This window comes from Ovis aries, chromosome 4 (genome assembly GCF_016772045.2).
Source record: "Ovis aries strain OAR_USU_Benz2616 breed Rambouillet chromosome 4, ARS-UI_Ramb_v3.0, whole genome shotgun sequence".
NCBI lineage: Eukaryota > Metazoa > Chordata > Mammalia > Artiodactyla > Bovidae > Ovis > Ovis aries.
Window position 1 is genome coordinate 6834373 of NC_056057.1, and position 20735 is coordinate 6855107.

The following is a 20735-nucleotide window of genomic DNA, read 5'->3' on the forward strand; positions in this document are numbered from 1 at the left end:
AGGTTTTCTGAGTGAGGTCATTTGTGTTCACGTCTTTATAAGGATGGGGGACTAGGAAGGGGCTCCAGGCCTGGTCCTCTGCAAGTTCACAGAGCATGGTATAAAGTGGCCGAGCCTTGTGGAGGCTGGTCTGTGACCTGAGTCCTAGCACTGTCTGAAATCTAAGGTCAGATGTGGCTGGACTCTAGGAAACATGCAAATAAAGCCAGAGTCGTGCACTTTCTGCCCAGAAGTTTCAACATGCACTTCACTCAGAAAAGCACTTCATTGTGATAATCAGGCAACAGCGACTTGGTGGCGGTCTCTTAAAAACTGAGATTATGCCCAATGTTTGCAAACAAAAGTGTCATTTTAAGGTATCCACAAATTTCCAATGAGGAGCTGATGACTCAAAGATCTCCCGAGGAGATGGGAAACAAATTAAGGTCCTGAATTCAAGAGGTCAAACCCGACCCCTCTCTTCTCTTGGTCTAACATGTCAGAAGTGAAGAGATCTGAGAGCCATCTGAGCTCAGGACACCGAGGACCCTGATGTGGCATGGACCTTAGCAAACCCAGAGCTGATCTTAGTTCACGAAGGATGAGGAACACTGTGGGGCAGGTGAATGCTTCTCTAAAACATAAATATGGGTGCCCATTGGGTTTTGTGAGGATTCATGGAATAGCCTCTGAATCATTGCTCCCACAAAACCAAAGTGTAAGTCAACACATGGAATAGACATATGCCAGCACTTTGGAGTTGAGCTCTTGGGAAATGCTAACAAGGAGGTGAATAACGTTTTTACATTAAAAATGCTGAGAAGGGAGTTAAAAAGTATAAACTTTGAGCTGGAAATTTAAAAGGCATAGGGATGTAACATACAGGATGGTGATTTTACTTAATACTGTGTTGTGTATGTTAAAGTTGCTGAGGTTAGATTTTAAAAGTTCTCATCAAAAGAAAAAAATCTGCAACTGTACGGTGACGGACGTTAACCATTGGACATAAACCAATTTTGTAAAAATTTTGTGACACACACAAATATCGAATCATTAAAAAATATTTTAAAATGCCATTTGCAGCAACATGAATGGACCTAGAGATGATCTTACTAAGTAAGTCAGAGAGAGAAGGATAAATATCACATGATATTACATATATGTGGAGTCTAAAATATGACACAAATCAACCTATCTACAAAATAAGAACAGACTCATAGACATATGGAAAAGACTTGTCGCCAAGGAGTCACGGGGGAGAGGGAAGGATTGGGAGTTTGGGATTAGGAGACGTAAGCTAGTATACATAGGATGGATGGACAACAAGATGCTACTGTATAGCACAGGGGACTATATTCAATATCCTATGACAAACCACAATGAAAAAAAAATATATATGTATACCTGAGTCACTTTGGTGTACAGAACTTCAAACAACATTGTAAATCAACTATACTTCAATAAAATTGAAAAACAAAAGCACACCAAACCAGGGAAAAATATACCACATGCCTCATATCAGCAAGTTACTAAATCACTGTGATCAGATTTAAACTGTCTTCATTTTATTTTGTTTAATATAAAAAAATAAGAATAGTAAACAATTCTATGCCCCAAGAGACTATAAATTGGAGTGAGAAAAAAAATTAATTATGTATTATTTTTAGGAAAATTGTTCAGCAGGAAGTAATTTTCTCTGGGGCATTTCTTTTTGTAGGTAATATTTATCAGGACTTTCTTTTCTGCTTCAGCTACTAGAAAACTTATAGTCATTTCTGCAGCTGACTCTAACAATGAGCTGTTGAAACACAGGGTGTTGGAGAGCAGGGATTTGTACTAAACCATCCAACCATCTCATCCTCTGCTGTCCCCTTCGCTTCCTGCCCTCAATCTTTCCTGGCATCAGAGTCCTTTTCAATGAATTGGCTGTTCGCATCAGGAGGCCAAAGTATTGGAGCTTCAGCTTTAACATCAGTCCTTCCAATGAATATTCAGGGTTGACTTCCTTGAGGATGGACTGGTTTGATCCCTTTCATGGATCACAGCCTTGTCATGGTAAAGGGGTTCGCATAACTCAATGAAGCCTAGAGCCATGTCATGCAGGGCACCCAAGACAGAAGGGTCATAATGTCGAGTTCTGACAAACTGTGGCCCACTGGAAGAGGCAATGGCAACTCACTCGGGTATTCTTGCTGTGAGTACCCCACAAACAGTATGAAAAAGTAAAATAAGATTACATGTTACATATTTCTTTTTTTTTTTTTTTTTAATTATAGAGACAAGATTTATTTATACCATAAATATTTCAACAAATTCCACTTTCTACGATGAGTTCAATCTTCACAAAAGTAGGATGAACAGCACCTGTTTCCACTAGGATCCATAGAGCGTGAAAATCTTAATGATGACCACCAGAAAGGTCAGCACGGTTGATATCACAGATTTTTCAGTGTTCCAATACAAGTTCTACCCAAATCCATAAAGAAAGACATACGCATAGGAAACTACAAATTGAAAGCAAGTCTATTGAGATAAATATTGGACATCAATTGTATGAATCTTTAAGGCATAACTGCAGACATTCTTCAGACATTCTTCAAATTCATAGAATGACAACAAAGTATGGCTACGTACAATCCATTCGGTTTTATAAGCCACTCATGAATAACCTCACAAGCCATTTGAAACCAGATGACAATTTCAAATAGCTTTGATCTACAAACAAGGCTGTAAGACAGAAAGTTAAAATCGAAATACATGAAGTAAATCCTCAATAGATATGAAAACATCCCATGGTATTGAAGTCAATTAGCATTAGTTATTAGGGCTTTCATGCACAGACTCATCTCTGATCGATGTGATCCCAATTCATATTTGGCAAAAATACGAAAGCTGATCTTAATAGTCATATTATTTTTCTTTGTACCCCTAAAAGAAAAATGAACATGAAAAACTAAATTAAGCTTGGAGGCTCACATTTCCCAATCGGTATACAAAGCAACAGCATGTCAAACTTTCTAATTCACATATGCATTTAAATGAAATTGGATGAAATACCCCTAAATAAACACATACTTCTATGCCCAATGTTTCACAAGGCAGAAAACGCTCAATGAATGAAACTGAGAGGGTAACAGCCAGGAAGGCCAGGGGTCTCCAAAGGGAGGAAATGGGGTGCAAGTGTCAGACAGTTGTTATCTGTCACTTCCGAGGCAGGAGGAAACAAGCTGTTATCTTTTTCCCTTCTTGATACAAATTTAAAAAGAGATTTTTCTCTTACAAATCTGTGTTGCTATAATGACACCTGGTTCTGCCTGAACTTCACTTTTCTCATACTTTGAGCTGACCAAGGCATTTTTCTCATGGAAAGGTTTGCCTTAAGCTATGTGAATGTACTATGTATTTACCCTAGACTCTATCTTCAAGTAGGTTCTGCCTAAAGGCTCAGAACTGACTTGACAAACCAATATGCTTTACTCATACATGGCTCTCCTGATCTATGTGAGTGAAGCTATCCATTTGCTCATATCAATCGTTTTATGGCCCAGGATGACTCACCTGGTGCCACGGTCATCTCCATATATCTTGTGGGTGAGGGGTCTGCTGCCATTCCTTTCTCTAATGAGTAGACTGCTAGTAGCTAGATAACATCCAGCCAAAGATGAGTAGGGGGGCACTCTTTCTGCCCCCTTCTGATGTCTATGTCAGAAGCTTTCTCTCTTTTATACTTTAATAAAACGTTGGGACACAAAAGCTCTGACTGATCAAGCCTCATCACTGGCCCCGGGTTGAATTCTTCCTCTAAGGAGCCCAAGAATTCAAGCATCTTTCATGGTTAGACAACAACCTTTCCAAACAATGGTCTTTAAACAAAAAAAAATGCTGATAAGTGATGAGTATGCATATGTCTACGAATGAAATGGGACCTATATGTCAAACCACATAAAAATATATCTTCCCTCAACATACATATAACACAACCAGGCCTTCACATGCATCGATTCTCCAACTATCAAGTCATACAAATATGGATGTAAAATATCACAATACATTCCAAAGTTTAAAAGTGATGGATATTGACTTTCGCCCGCTGGTGCTTCTTTTTATGTCATCTCCATTATATTAGCTATGACAACGAATCATGTGCTGTGCGAAGTCACTTACATTGTGTCCAACTCCTTGGGATCATATGGACTAGGCCCCACCAGGCTCCTCTCTCCATGAGATTCTCTAGGCAAAGATACTGGAGGGGTTTGCCATGCTCTCCCTCAGGAGATCTTCCTGCCCCAGGGATGGAATCCATACCTCCCATGTCTCCTGCATGGGTATGTTCTGCATGTTCTTTACCACTAGAACCACCTGGGAAGCCCCAAGACACATGAACATCAGTGGCTTTGGGGATCCACGGGGCATATACAGAGCCATTCCTCCAACAAAACTGAAGAATGACTTTAAAATCTCAAACAAAACATGAGTATATGTGTTCACAAACTTCATGGAGCAAGGGTTTCTTCGATCTGAAAACTGGCATCGATGAAGGACTGTGTGAAGAATACTTCAAAGTCTATTTGGCAAACACAGCCTACGTTGGCTATATTTAGTCCTCAGTTGAATGGAATGTCATGAGTACTGGTCATTTCAAATAAGTAGCCTATGACGCTGTTTGCACTTATTGGGACGCGTGGTATACCACATTCACACATTTCAGTAGCATTGGTGCAAAAACGATCCATTTCTCAGGGGAAGCTTCTACATGGACTCCTGGGATCAGAGCTCTAACTCATACACACATACTTTTCCTTTTAAAATGATCCTGCATGATAAGCAAACAAAACACTGGATGAACACCTAGACGGTGAGCTCTGTACTAAATGATTTTAAAGCCAGTAGATGGAATGAGCTGATGAGGAAGACTACAAACGAGTCATCTTCTTCAACTTGGTCAAACTGCTCATAGTCATACAAGTGAATGAAAAGTTGAGTCTGTTGTCATTAAATCCAGATGAAGTTCAAGGGAAGCTGGGATGCTCACTGCCCGTGAAGGAGTCCACGTGGAATGAAGAAGTAGTGTGGGAAGTCTATTAGTAACCACCATGTCTTGGGTCCTCTGGATGACCTACAGAATTCTGGAGAGGTCAGGAGATGGGAGGCTCCAGTTCAGAGGTCCTACCAACCTCCCAGGATCCACTTCGCTGGAATCCATCTCAGCTGAGTGATGCGTGTGCCCCCAAGAAGGATCCCAATTCAGAATGCCGATGCAGGGAACACGGGTTCAATTCCTGTGTAGGAGATTCCACACGCCCAGGGGCAACGAAGCCCTTGAACAGCTCTTGAAGTTTGCATGCTCCAGAGCCCAAGTTCTGTGGCCCACAGCCCTGCGCTCTGCTCGCTGGATGCCAATCGACGGGGACCCAGGAGCCCACGAAACGAGCATCCCCAGCTGCAATGGCGAGCCCTGAGAGCCCTGGCCCCCGACGCGCCGCCATGTTCATCCCGCCCCCTACATATTTCTTATAAACTCTGAAATCTCTAGAAAAACAACAAAATGCTTCACAACCTCAAAAAGATCTCATTCATGCCTAAAGTTGCACAGCTTCACAGTATGCTTCTTTTCTTAAATTTGGGAGAAAAATCAAAGAGTGAGAAGATGAGTACCTCAAAGCAACAGTTTTTCAATGATGGCCCCAGACCAAGAGCACCAGAAGCACCCAGGAAGGCACATACTAAAAATGCAAACTCTTGGCCCCATTCTTGTGCTTAGTTGTTCAGTCATTTCCAATTCTTCGCAACCTCAAGAACTGTAGCCCACCAGGCTCCTCTGTCCATGGGATTCTCCAAGAAAGAATACTGGAGTGGGGTGCCATTCCCTCCTCCAGGGGATCTTCCCAACCCAGGGATCAAACCTCTGTCTCCTGCATTGCAGGTGGATTCTTTACTGTCTGAGCCACCAGGGAAGCCCTCTCTGGCCCCAGCCCAGACCAGCTGGATCCACAACTGCAGAGCGGGAGGGATCAGTGAGTCTGTGTTATAACAAGCCTTGCAGGTGACGCTCACCAGGCCTGAATGGGGTGAACACTGCATTCTGGGGTCGGGAATCCCCAAAGAGCACAATATTTGCATGAGATCTGGAGGCAGCCAGCAACCTCCATTCTCAGGGGATCTGCAGCCCCACGTCCTAGGAAGCTGGATCACCAAGAAGAGTCTAAAATGGCATGGGGAATAGGCACTGAAGGAGGGAGAGAGGTGTCCACACTGTAAATGAAGGGTAGAGAACAGGAGGTTTGCACATCTACATCAGGTATGGGGCCCCAGAGCCCATAAAGTCTAGCAAAAGCCACAAACCTTTATGGGCTTGTGTGTCTGAAACTTTTTACAACCTTCAAGCCCCTCAAGGTGCATAAAAGTATATACTTAGGAGGGTCTCAGCTAAGGCACCAGCACAGGTTTGAAAAGCTTAAGGAAAGATGAAAGGCTGTGTACTCAAGGCTGGCCTTAGAAATCGGCCAAAAGAAATCACAAAAACTGCACTGGGCCATCTTTTAAAGAGAGCTGTCGATATTTCTAGCAGTTTTATTGAGGCATATTTGAAATACTATAAAACTCACTCAATGCAAGCGTACAATTTAATGATCTTAGTAACCAACCCAATTAATAAACTTTCCATCACCTCAGTAAATTCCCACACACCCGTATGTGGTTAATCCTCTGTCTGATCCCAGGGGCTTTTTCCCTGTAAAAAATCTGTCTTCTCTACACGTTCCGAATAAGTAGAATCATACAATATGTGGTCTCTGCAACTCGCTTCTTTCATTCAGGATGTTTTTGAGGTACTACCACTTTGTAGCATGCATTGTTTGTGGATTTCTTTTTTTAAGTTTGTTTTTTTAATGTTGGCCATTTTAAAGTCTGTATTGACTTCATTACAATTTGCCTCCTGTTTTATATTTTGGTTTTGGGACCACAAGGCATGTGGCATCTTAGCTCCCACACCAAGGATCAAACCAGCAGCCCCTGCATGGGAAGGCAAAGTCTTCACCACTGGACACCCAGGGAAGTCCCTGATTTCTTTTAATAGACCCTGACTGGGAAAGATTGAAGGTGGGAGAAGGGGATGACATAGGATAAGATGGTTAGGTGGCATCACCGATTCAATCAACATGAGTCTGAGCAGACTCCAGGAGTTGGTGATGGACAAGGAGGCCTGGCGTGCTTCAGTCCATGGGGTCGCAAAGAGTCAGACATGACTGAGAGACTGAACTGAATATTCTACTGCATGGAAATAAAATCATGGTATTTATCCATTCACTACTGCTGGACATTTGGATTATTTTCATTTTTTCGGCCATGAAGGATAATCCTGTCATGAATATTTATCTAACACCTTTGCATAGACATACGTTTAGTTTTCTGGGATTGAATTCCAGGATGGAATTGCTAGGGCAGATAGTACGTTTTCTCTCTCTCTCTTTTTTTTTTTTTTTCCTTTTCTTTTGGCCACATCACGAGGCCTATGGGATCTTAGTCCCCTGATCAGGGATTGAACCTGGGCCCTGGCAGTGAAAGCCCTGAGTGCTAACCACTGGACTGCCAAGGAATTCACTTGCTTCACTTTTCAAGAAAATGCCAAAGTGATGGCATACAATTTCCAAAGTGTATGGACTGTTCCCACCAGCAATGTGTTCTAGGTGCTGAGCCCAGTCTCTCCACATGTTCCACATCTTTGCCAAGGCCTGCTATTGTCTTTATCATTATTATCAAAACCATTCTAGCGGGTACACTGGTATCTCACCGTGACTTTAATGTTTATTTCCCTAAGGACTAAGGAGGTTGAGAATATTTTTATGTGCTTATTTACGTATGTTTATCTTCTTTGCTGAACTATCTGTTCAAATACTCTGCTCAATTTTTATTGGGTTGTTTATGTTATTGTGTTATATGAGTTCTTTATACATACTGAACAAAAGACTTATCAGATACATAATTTGTAAACATTTTCTCACAGTCTGCAGCTTATATTTTCACTTTTGTAATCATATGTTCTGAAATATGGAAACTTCTCATTTCTATGTCATTCAATTTATCAGTTTTTTCCCCTTTTATGAGTTATGATTTTGGTGTTGAATCTAAGAACTCTCTGCCCAACTAAAGGTCATGACGATGTTTTATTTGTTATTATATAAAAATTACACAGTTTAAAGCCTTACATTTAATTCTGTGATTCATTTTGAGTTAATGTTTGTATGTGGAGTGATCTAAGCGAGGATTTAAGTTATTTTTTTCCCCTTTTTACACAAGGGTATGTGATAGCCCCAGCCCCATTTGTTGAAAAGACTTTCATTTTTTCCCCCACGGAAAATGCCTTTGTATGTTGGTGAAAAATAAACATGTAAGGATTTACATTCAGGACTTACTTCTAGACTTTCAATTCTGTTCCATTACTGCATGTCTATCCTTGTACCGACACCACAGTTTTCGATTATTAAGACTTTATAGTATGTTATGAAATTGGAGAGCACCAATTCTTCAGTTTTGTTATTTTCCAAATTGTTTTGTCTATCCTTTATGATCCATAGGAATTTTAAGATCAGCTTTTCAATGTTTGACTCAAAAAGTATGCTGGGATTTGTATAGAATTTCACTGAGTTTATAGATCAATTTTGGAAGAACTGCAATCTTGATGATATTGAGACTTCTATTCATAAAATGTCTCCGCATTTATTTATATCTCCTTTCTTTCCACAATAATGTGTAGCTTTCAGTGTACAAATCTTGCACATTTGTTGTTAAATTCCTTAGCCTTCTATTCTTTTTGATGCTATTGCAAATGGAACTATTTTCTGTTTCATTTTTGCTATCCCTAGTGGTCACTAGTGGTTCACTGCTTGCTACCCCCAAATAGACTTTTTATACATTAATCTGATGTTACTCTTCATTAGTTCTAATTGTTGTGTGTGTGTATGTGTATACTTTGGAATTTTTCAAATGCAGAATCATGACATGTCAGAGCAAAGGCAACTTGACCCCTTAATTTGCTTTACCATTATTTTCTTCTTTTTGTCCCCATCATGTAGAATAGCCACTATAGTAATGGATACAAGTGGCAGAAGTGGGTAATCTTGCCTTTTCCCTGATCTTACTGACACAGCACCCAGTCTTTCACTATTATGCATGATGTTACCTATGGCTATGGATTATTCTCCGGTGGCTCAGAGGGTAAAGAATCTGCCTACAATGCAGGAGACCTGGGTTCGATCCCTGGCTTGGGAAGATCCCCTGGAGAAGGGAATGGCTACCCACTCCGGTATTCTTGCCTGGAGAATCCCACAGACAGGGGAGCCTGGTGGGCTACAGTCTATGGGGTCGCAAAGAGTCAGACACAACTGGGCAACTAACACTTTACTTTGCATTCTTAGCTGGACTTTCTCAGGAGGAGACATCTCACTTTTGCTACTTTGTTGGGAGCTCTAATCATCAGTGAGTGATGAATATTGTCACAGACTTCTCCATTTCTGAGGTCATTATTTTTCATTCTTCATCTTTTTGATGATACGTATATTACCTTGCAAGCTGGGGGTAAATTTCACATGGTTATATTGTATCATCCTTTTTATGGCACTGAATTCAGATTGTCAATATTTTGTTAAGGAGTTTTCCACCTATAATCACAGAAAACATTGATCTGTAGCTGTGTTTTCTGTGTGATGTCCTTGCTTTGCTTTACTACTAGGGCCATAATAATTCTCATTTAAAAATCCATTTATTTGTTTTCGCTGTGCTGCATCTTCATCGCTGCGCATGGGCTTTCTCTAGTTGCAGTGAGCAGGGGCTACTCTCAAGCTGCAGCATGGGAGCTTCTCATCGTGGTCGCTTCTCTCATGGAGCACGGGCCCTGGAGCACGCAGGCTCAGCAGTTGTGGCACGTGGGCTCTGTTGTCCCACAGCATGTGGAATCTTCCAGGTCAGGGCTCAAACCCATGTCCCCTGCACTGGCAGGCGGATTCTCAGCCACTGGACCACCAGGGTCAACTACCTTGTCTATTTCCTTAGTGATTTTTCTAAGCATTAAAATATGCATCATAATTTATCATTATCTACTCCAGATTAATACTAGCTTATGTCACTAAAATAGGAAATTCAGTTTACTTTTCTCTTGTGACTCTGTGCACCAAGAACATACCCTATTACAGAGTGTTACAAAAATAGTGGTGAGTAGCAACATTCTAGTATGTAAAACTCAGTGAGAAAACTTGTTTGTATGATTCGTAGAACTAGAAGAAGGACACTGAGGTCCACAGAGTGGGAATTCCTTTAAATTTTTCTCTCTCTACTCTTCATCCCTACTTTTCCATCTCTCTGTTTTGATGCGTTAGAATGGCTTATTCATTTGTCAGATATATGTATTGCATATTTTCCCCAACATGTGGGCTGCTTTGCATTGCTGTAATAGTGTTGTTTGATGAATAGAGGTTCTTAATTTTAATAAAATTCAACTTATCAATTCTTTCCATATGATAAGTCTTTTAAGAATCTTTTAAAATTCAACTTTGCTGAACCAAAATCATAAAGATGTTCTCTGTTTTCCTCTGAAAGCATTAACTTTCATATTTAAATATGTAATATATTTGGAATTGAGTTTTTGGTACTATGTGAGGAAGGAGTCAAGATACCTTTATCTCCAGGCTGCTGTCCAACTCACCTAGTACCATTTACTGGAAAGATCACCCCCTCCCCTGAGCCACAGGATCAGCATCATCATGCATCTGGTGATCTTTTATGCCTGAGTCTTTTCTGACTCTATTCTGTTCCCATTTGCCAGTTTTTTGATCTTTGAGACAATACCACAGTGTGTTCATCACTTTTATAGTGTAGACGTTACAGCTCTGTTATTCTTCTTCTGTATTTCACTGGCTAGCTTTTAACTTCTGTATTTCCATGTAGACTTTAAAACCAACTTGGTAATTTGCACATAAAAGTCATTGTATTTATTTTTTATTGGCATTATGCTGAATACATAGATTTTGTTTATTTAACAGAATAATTTGAGGCTGCCAACATCTTTACATTACTGAGTTTTCTGATTATTATATTGTCTATCCTTCCATTTACTGAGGATTTCTTTACTTTCTCTCAATAAACCTTTAAGATTTTTAAGTGCGGCAATCTTGTCCAAGTTTGTTATGTTTACTTCTAATTATTTGATATGTATGATGTTATTTGAAAGAGTAGTTTTTAATTCATTTCTATTTGTTTGTTGCTGGTATCTATACAGAATAGCTGATTTTTACATACCAATTTTATTAAAGAAACAGTATAATCAAGTATTAATTCTGATACTCATAGTTTCCTTTATTTTTTATGGACAAAATTATAGTATCTTAAGCACTGACCAAGTGTTTCCATGAGATAGGTGCTATTTCTTTGGTAAAAATTTTAGAAAAGTATACTGTTGAAGCCATGCGGGAATGGTCCTTTCCTTATGAGAAGGATATCTCACTCACACACACACACACCATTCGATGCTGTGCAACTCACTACATGAGGTTTAATTATGATCTTATCCTGCTGTCTGAAATACACAAGAGAAAAAATCCAATCGTGTCTAATTCTTAGTGCCTCTCACGTATTTTCCAAGAAAGTGCTTCTAATAATGTGAAATCTCTGTATTTATCTTATAAATTTTGTAAAAGCTGTCCTTTCTCTCTAAAAAATAGCCATCCTCATTCTCTAGTGGAAATAAAGCTGTAAATAACTAACATCGAGTAGCACTGAATACTTCAGGGAGATACACAGTCCCTGTGAACTGTGCTTTCCGTGTACATACCTCCCCTCAGGTATAACATTCCACATTGGAGAACCAGAGTTAATCCCAACAAGACTCACATTTCAACGCCAACGCCCTACACCTGCCAGCTTTCTTCCTCTGAGTGCTCAAAGTAAGAAAACGTGTACACGTGCAGGACGGAGTCTTCTGGTCGCCGGCTTGAAGGGAACGCATGCCATGAGTGTGAGTGTGAGTGTGAGCTGCCTCTGAGGCACGGGAGCGCCTGAGAGAGCCCGGAATCCTGAAGCCAGCAGGACACTCACTGAATCACAGAAAAAGCTGAAAACCAGCCCCACACAAACCACCATTTTATCCGAGAACATCCTCGGGAGATTGATCTATACAAGTCAACAACGTGAATGTTTCAGGTTATATGTGATTTGTGATCATTTATTTATATTCCAGGCATTCTTGATCTCAAACTTCTGTACCTTTGATGCAAGTGATTTTGGCAGCTTGCAACTGAACTGTTATTATGCTTCTGTTGGGAGAAGGAGTTAGTTAATGCCACAGGTTAAAACATTAGACTGTGAAAGTGAAGACTGATTTCCCAAGATCAGGAGTTAAAACCTTCATGTTCCACCCAAGCTAAGTCTATCCAAGCATGTAATTTTATATAAGGCATCACTTCTGATGTTCTGTAATCTAACATATCAGATGTGTAACCTTTTGTTATGAAGACACTGATTTCTGTGTGCAGCTATAGAGACAGACCACCATAAATTATTCACTGATCTCAATCAGCTATTACAGGACTTTGATATTTGGGAGAAACTGTTCTCATTTTTCAAGCAAAATTTTCACTAAGAATTCCAAGCACCATCTGCCCCGTCAAGGTCAAAATTCTATACCCTACACCTAGAGACAGATGAAAGCCAGATTATGTCTAATGAATATGTTGAAACAAAACTTAAAGAGAACTTACATGATTAGACATATTTAAATTTATTTATGGGTCCATTTCTGAAAATAAAAAGTTGCTTTCTTTTTATATAATTGGATCAAAGCTTTGAATACAAATCCTTTTGTAATAATCCTTCTTTATCTTTTAAAAAACATATTCATCCTCCTTCTAAGAGTCTCTAAGATAATACTCACCAAATCCTGCCTTATTTCATCTTATGCTGTCTCTCAAGGTTAGAGGCAGAGCATTTAGAAGTTTGATATCAGAACAACCATCTACTCTCCCCCCAAAACATCAGTACAATATTAAAATATCCCGTGAGTCTCTGACCAGACCTTATTTATACAGACTTTACTTTTGAACATTGTTTGCTTATCCAAAAAAAAAAAAATTATATCTTAATAATAAAAACTGAACCAAACAGAAATAAGTGACCTTAAATCTTCATAACATTTCAACATATCCACACAAGATAAAAAATTAATTCAAATAATTTCTAACACTATACCCTAACTGGGATATATCTTAAGGGCAAAGAGAACTGCAAAAAAATCATGAACTTTGCCCAGTAGGTTTCATGCTGATTGTGGTATAAACAGAAGATATCCTGTGTATTTTATGGAAAAGAACAACTAAGCAAAAATATTGATAATATTGAGTTATATACAGAGATGGGGACAAAGACAGAGCTCAAAAGACATAAAGCAAACGAAACAGGGAAATTTGAACAATGGGTATATATAGTGAAGGGTATATCTCTGTTCCTTGTGCTATTTATCAATATTCCGTAGGTTTGAAATTTTTATAAAGTTTGGGGGTTGAAAAAATCCTCAAGGATGCAAGTCATGTTTTCCTATCTTTTGTAAACATTGAGATGAGGACTCCCTGACTGTCTAAGGCCAAAACTTTGTTTTTTATCATAACTGACAAGTGAGACACAGTCTCTTGGATACTTAGGACGCCAACTATTTGAGCCACTTGTATTGAAGCTATTCACTAAACACTGTTGACTCCAGGAAAGGCAGAACCAGGCCGCCAAGCGCAGCATACTGCAGCCTGGACCTCAAAGGTCCTGGTCCCAAACCTACGCAGTTACCAGCTCCCGCTTCTCCAGGCTCCCTTCTCTCCACAGCCCATTGAGATGCTGCCACATCCAGCTTCCACAGAAACTTCACCTTCTCTCCTATTGACTTCTTTCAATAATCTAAAAATCTGGATTTTTAGATTATTGTGTCTGTGGCACCTCACAGCCACACAACAGCAATGGGCATGATGGCAGAATCTCAGAATGACCTCAGACACTAGTAACAGCCCAGGTAACCGTTCACCACTGAGAAGGCCCACATCTCCTGGTTTGATGTCCAGCAACTCCACAGCTGACAAGCTGGTGACCTCAAAAGTAAGCTCATCACTTCTTTGACACACTCTGGTCGTGACGGAGTTGCTTTCATCTTTCTGAGACACCCTGCTCTGGGCTCATCTTGCATCATGGCCTTGGGGCCACACAGAGGCGGCCCAACTCCCTCCCAAGGCAGGACGCCCTGTACCTGAAGATGCGCACGCATGACCAGAGTCAACTCTCTTCCAAGCGCTTCATCCACCCACCCACCTGGGTCACAGTCCTTCAAGCCCCTCCTGAAGAACCCACTCTCATTAACACCCCCATAAGTGGTGCCCAGACAGGCTCAGAGCTCAGGTACAAAGCAGTTTCCATCCTGCAGGTTGAGGAGACACTCTCCCTGGCTAACCACGTCCCTCCTGCCATTTCTCTTTGACAAAGCACAGGCGGCTTCCGATTTCCCCTGACCTCTCACATGGAAAAAGAGAGGCTTCTTTCTCTTCCTGCCGAATTTGCTTAAGAAAAATATTCAACGATGTTCCACGTTTAATTCACTTAGTAATGAAAAGTAAATGAGGCCAACCGGCATGTTTGATTTGTGATGGAAAGAGAGAAACTGCTTTGCAAGAACAAACAAAGTTAAATTAAAGTAAGCGACTCGCCCCGACAGTGGAAATTGAATTTTCCTCCAAAGAACTTAAACACCTTTAAAACATGGGACTGATACCAATAAGAGGGCAGGCCGTACTGGAACCCAGCTCCTGTGGGTTCCCCGGGGCCCAGAGGGCAAGGACTCGCGTGCTAGGGCGTGGATGCAAATGCCAAAACTCACAAGCGTCCCATCCTGCATCCTGTTCTTTATCCCGTCCTGCATCCCATCGTGCCTCTCTTCCTGCATCCATGGAAAGCGCTGGGGAACCCGTGCGTCATCGCGGCGCGCAGGGCCAACTGCGCATGCACCTACCGTTTTTGCAGATGGGGCAGCACTGGTCCGGCTCGTACACAGGGTCCACGCACTCCGTCTGTGGACACGCGGACACCGCGCACAGCACTTCCCCGCTGGCCTCGCAGCGGCACCGCTCGCACGGGGACACCTGCAACACAGGCCACGGTCAGGGGCAGCGTCTCCACCCTGTGCTGAAGCCTCACACACTTCCCCAGCCCATGAGGACAGGGACTGAGGCTGAGGAGGCTCCCCTGGGCGCGAGTGCACCAACCCGCCGGGGACCGAGGTTGCTCTCTCCCTCCTAGCTCCACACCGGGGAGCCTCTGTTTTTATTAACCCACATAGTGAGCTTCTTTACAAGCTTTCTGTTGAAGAAATATTTTTGTTTCTCTAAAAATTACACAGCAGGTTGTACAGAATTCTTGCCCACTCAGGCATCCTGTAGATCCTGCATAGCCCTGCCCAGGGCTTCAGGGCCCACTCTTATCATCTCTGCCCAGTGAAGAGAGCAGAACAGGACAGGAAGGGGAGGGGTGAGGGAAGGAGAAACCTAGGGCTTCTCAGAGGTGGGCACCTGGCTAGGGGCTGTCCCAACATGACCTCATTTAACTCTCAGGGCAGCAGTAACCACACCTACTCCAATGAAGGCCCTTGTTTCTGGCAAGGAAACTGAGACTCAGGTGTCAGGCAACTGGCCACAGGTGGGGCAGACCTTTCATCAGAGGCAGGGCTTCAGCTCCAGAGCCCAAGGCCACTCATGAGCCATCGCTTCCATCACCCAGTGTCACCACGTCCTTCACATCCTGGCTCCACCTGGCCTCTCTGAATTTGCCAGCCGCTGGCCCCCATGCTCCCCATTTGGCTCTCTCCAATCCAGCACAATAAGGGGCTTCCCAGGTGGTGCTAGTGGTAAAGAACCCGCCTGCCAAAGTAGGAGATGTAAGAGACGTGGGTTCCATCCCTGGGTTGGGAAGATCCCCTGGAGGAGGGCATGGCAGCCCACTCCAGTATTCTTGCCTGGAAAATCCCATGGACAGAGGAGCCTGGGGGGCTACGATCCATAGGGTTGCACAGAGTCAGACACGACTGAAGCAACTCAGCATGCAGTCAAGTGTTATGGCCATTCCTGGCAAGGCTGGACACTGCCAACAAATCCCCTTGTAGTAACTCAGACAGGTCATGGTGGGGATGATATTTCTTTTCCTGGAAATCCCCAGTGGAGTGAGTTTTCATCTGGGTTGACCCAGGACAAAGTGAAATAGGACATGCAGACCCAGCAATCAGACACTGTGATGTGGGACAGTGCAGATGTGGGGAGGGCTGTCAAACTGAGTTTTCTGGACAGGGAGGCCCTGTTTCACTTTTGCCGGTAATACCTGTGGCACAACCAACACCACACAAACGACTCTCGTGGCTGCTCCCTTGGACTAAACAGTGTAGATATCCCAAACTGAAATCTCCACTCAGTGAACTGACATCTCCACCGAGTGGCTTGGTTACTGCATGAAGCAAAAGCTCTACTTGTACTTAAAGGCATGGTTTTCAGGCACTAGACCACCATGTAGCTGAGAGTCAGGAGTGAGGGGGGTGTGAGTGTGTGTGTTCACACTTGAAAAATAAGAGAAATAAAACACTGAAAAAGCACTTTAGAGTTGCCCAGGACAAAACCTTGACTGGTTTGCATTACAGCCTTAGAAGTTACAGTCAATCTGCCAGCAATGTAAAGGCACATATTTGAGACGCGGAGCCAGCATGAGAAGGTTCTCTTGCTTCTGTAACGAGCATGGCTCTGTTGCTCCCCTCTGTCCTCTGTCTCCTACCAGTTCCCCACTCAGCCTGTAGCATCCTCGTGTCCAGGGAGGGTTTACTCAGTGAGCAGGATGTGAAAAGAATTGTGGGATTTTCAGAAGCAGAGATCCTGAGTTGCAAGGGCTCCAGCTCACTACAGGTCAGAGGCTCCAGAGCAGGGGCATAAAGCACAGAGTGGGTGGGTTAGACAGAGGGGAGGCACCTCCCGCCCCAGAAGTGAGGATAGTCCTACTGGGAGGGCTAGAGACTCAGGGAGGAGCAAGAGGGCCGGGAGTCACTGCAGTCTGTCCTCAAGAAATGGGCACAGGGAGCTCCCTGGTGTGCCAGCGGTGAAGACTCCATGCTCCCAACGCAGGGGCACAGGCTCAATCCCCAGGGTCAACTAAGACCCTGCATGCCCCATGGTGTGGCCAAAGAAAGGGCAACAGACAGGCACCACAGCACACCCTGGCTGTCATGCAGGAAGCAGGAAAAAGGCCCATTTGGGTTTGGGAATTTGAAAGGAGAGAAGGGCCCCCCCTGCAGGACAGGGCCAGAAAGGCTTCGTCACAGGTCCTAAGTAGCCCCTCCTGAAAATCAGTCTTCTTGCTGCTCTGGGCCTGAGACAGCACCCTGCCCCACCACAGAGCCATACTCAAATCACACATGCAGCGTGGACTGCTGTTTTCTTTAAGGACTGCAACTTGGGACTTCCCTGGTTGTCCGTGTTGAGTCCTGCCTCAAGGCCACTGGTGTGCAGCCTTTTACTAAGGCCACAGAAGCGGAGCCTAGAACCAAAGTCATCTCTGAAACTGACTGACCCCCTTTGTAACTGTTGTCAAAAGCCCCCGTGATCTTCATGAACAGACTAGGTGACTCTAAATTAGGCAAAGATGCCCAACAGGTGGTGCCAGTAGTAAAAAATCCACCTGCCAATCCAGGAGACATAAGAGATGCGGGTTTGAGCCCTGGGTCAGGAAGATCCCCTGGAGGAGGGCATGGCAACCCACTCCAGTATTCTTGCCTGGAGAATCCCATGACAGAGGAGCCTGGAGGGCTACAGTTCATAGGGTTGCAAAAAGTTGGACAGAACTGAAGTGACTTAGCACACACACACACCACCCGACACTGCCCTAACCAGTCACCTAGTGCCAACCTTCCAGGAGGAATTTTCTTTGTTTGGAGGCTATAAAAATCAGCTACTAACCTACGAAAACTATTGACTCTCCCTGGTCTGTCAGGAAGTCTGCCCTCTGTGCTCACAGCATCCACGTCATCTCTGCTCTTTGTTCTTAATAAACACTCCCTTCTGAAATGCTCTGTGTCTGGAAATTATTTTCCAATGCATGCTCAAACTGCCTCAACAGTCCAGTGGTTAAGACTCTGCACTCTCAGTGCAGAAGGCCTGCGTTCAGTCTCTGGTCAGGGAACTAGATCCCACATACTGCAAGCCACAACAAAGATAGAACGGCCCATGCTGACTTGGCACAGCCAAATTATTCATGAATAAATTAAGTAACTTAAACTAATAAATAAGTTTTTTGAAAAAAAGGTTTGCAACTTGATCAAAGATTGGATTGTGGGTTTTACTATCACTAAATATTTGGAAATCCTGGTTCAATTATGTGGAGGTTTGTTTACTTCTCAAAAATCGGAGTTTAGGCTTACAGTCAAGATCACAAGGGTGTCCCTCCCAGACTTCAGTCCACGCTCTGCCTTCCCCAACCACGTGTGTGGCTAAAAACCCCCTTGCCCAATGGTAGCAGGCGGGGGAAGCAGACTGGCCTCTAGGACCCTGGTGGGAGGGCGGCCTGCCCAGCGCCTGATCGGATTCCACACGGATGCTCTGATTCCAGGCGCCAGGTCTGAGCACTGCCCGAGCCACAGAATCCTCAGATACCAGCTCGAGCACCAAAAGGCCTCCTGCCACCCCATGTTCTGTCCTTCAGTGCAAACTGAAGGTAAGGATGCCTAGTGCATTCCTGAATCTGTGAGCAGCAACGTAAGCTTCTAAGGTGCATTTCTGCAGTCTCTCCTGTTAGCAATAGCTACCTACACTGTGTATAACACATCCAGTGACTGAAATATCACCCTCTGCAGTCTTCCAGTTACAAATCCAAGTTTTGTACAGATTAGAAATTAGATGCAGAGCCTGGAAGGGCACTTGGTCATTTGAGGAAAAGGAGTCCACTCTCAAGGAACCCACCATGGAATGAAGTGATCAACTGTTGTGTTGAAGGAGAAGAAAACGATTTTTCAGAATGAGAGCAAAGATAAGCTCTATGTCGTTCATTCATTTATCCCAGTCCGGAGGCCAGATGATGAGCCCCCACTGTGTGCTATTTCCAGAAAGGTGGGAACATTGGTCATGGCTGGGAGGGGGGTGATGGCTAGGAAGGCTGGTGAGGGGCCAGCAATTGGCCGGCCTGGGATCCAAGTCTGGATGCTGAGGGCCGCTCTGTCTCACAGGCCTCCTCTGCTTTCAGAGTCACCCCAGTGACCGTGACTTACAAACAGCTTCTAAGTGGATCTCATCTGAAGGGCTTCCCTGGTGGCCCAGATGGTGAAGAATCTGCCTGCAATGCAGGAGACCCCAGTTCTATCCCTGGGTCAGGAAGATCCCCTGGAGAGGGAAGTGGCAACCCACTCCAGTATCCTTGCCTGGAGAATCCCATGGACAGAGGAGCCTGGCGGACTATAGTCCATAGGATTGTAAAGAGATGGATACTACTGAGCAACTAACACTTTCACTTTTAACCTGAAGCAAAACCATGAAGAACAGACTTGCTGGAACATGTTTTCGCTGAACCATCTATGAACAGATAAAAGAAAGATACTAAGTTGACAGTGACTAAAGTGTTTTCATAGTTAGAAGCTTAGAATGCTCAGTAATGACGTGCATGTCCATAGCACATGTGCACAGGCAGTAAGACTCTAAATTAAATACTGAGTTAATTTCTAAACAATTAAGTAGGAACAAGCAATGTAATTTACACTCGAAATGATTTACACATGAAATGTAAAATGAGGCCTTCATGATGGACACTACTTACATCAATCGCCTCACACGTAAATGACCTGTATAAGTGAGTAGTGGTTTGGGAAGACCTTCTGTGCAAGTCGTCTATTAGCAGTTGTATTTTATCCCATATATTTCACATTCATGAATTCAGGTGCAGTCAGATCGCTGTCTGTAAGGAGCTTTGCCTTGTGTCATTTCATAACCATGGTTATGATCATTATAACCGTGAGCAGGACCAGGCTCTGAAACACAGCAGGAAACTACTGTGTTCAAAGGCTGAATTCGAATCCCACTCTTGTCTGTGTCCTAAACGTCTTTCTATTCTCAAGACAGCAACTTATTTTGTACAACATGTACTCTTCTTTTTTTTACTTCTTTTACTCAGCATCGTGACCTTGAGATACATCTGTGCCGTAGCATACCATTCCTTTTTGATCATATTCCATTGGAAAGACATGCTGCAGTCTGTGTATCCATTTACTTGCTTATGGACATTTGGGTTGTTTCTAGTTTGGGGCTCTTACCCATAAAGCTGCAATGAAAACTCGGGGACACAAAAAAGAAACCAATTTCCAGACACTTCCTGCTGCTCCATCCCGCCTACACAGCACCTTCTCCTCACCATCCGGCAGAATGTCCACCTACTTGGGAATGCCAATATACTTTTCTTAAATCTGGTTTCTACACGTTTCTGTCCTGTGCTGCCAGAAAAGGCCGATGGCCCAGGTGACAAGTCAAACATGCCTTGTGTCACCTGAATTCTGCTGTCTGACTAACAACCAGCATTATATTTCCGATCTGGAATTTTGTCCTGGGGTTGCTGGCATGGAAGCCATGAAAGCCCACTAATTCCACGCTGAATGCAGATGCCTCTGCCAGAACAGACGAATGAGAGACCATGAAAATCCTAGTAAAATGTCCCAAGAAATTGTAACA

At 43.2% G+C, this 20735-nt stretch overlaps 1 protein-coding gene across 1 annotated transcript in view; it reads right to left on the reverse strand.

The window, feature by feature from the left end:
• Nucleotides 1-20735, reverse strand: part of VWC2 (von Willebrand factor C domain containing 2) — a 126617-nt gene that overhangs the window by 86223 nt on the left and 19659 nt on the right. Inside the window, exon 2 of the mRNA XM_004008194.5 lies at nt 15008-15137. Coding sequence (XP_004008243.4) covers nt 15008-15137 — 130 coding nt within the window. The remainder of the gene's footprint in view (nt 1-15007; nt 15138-20735) is intronic.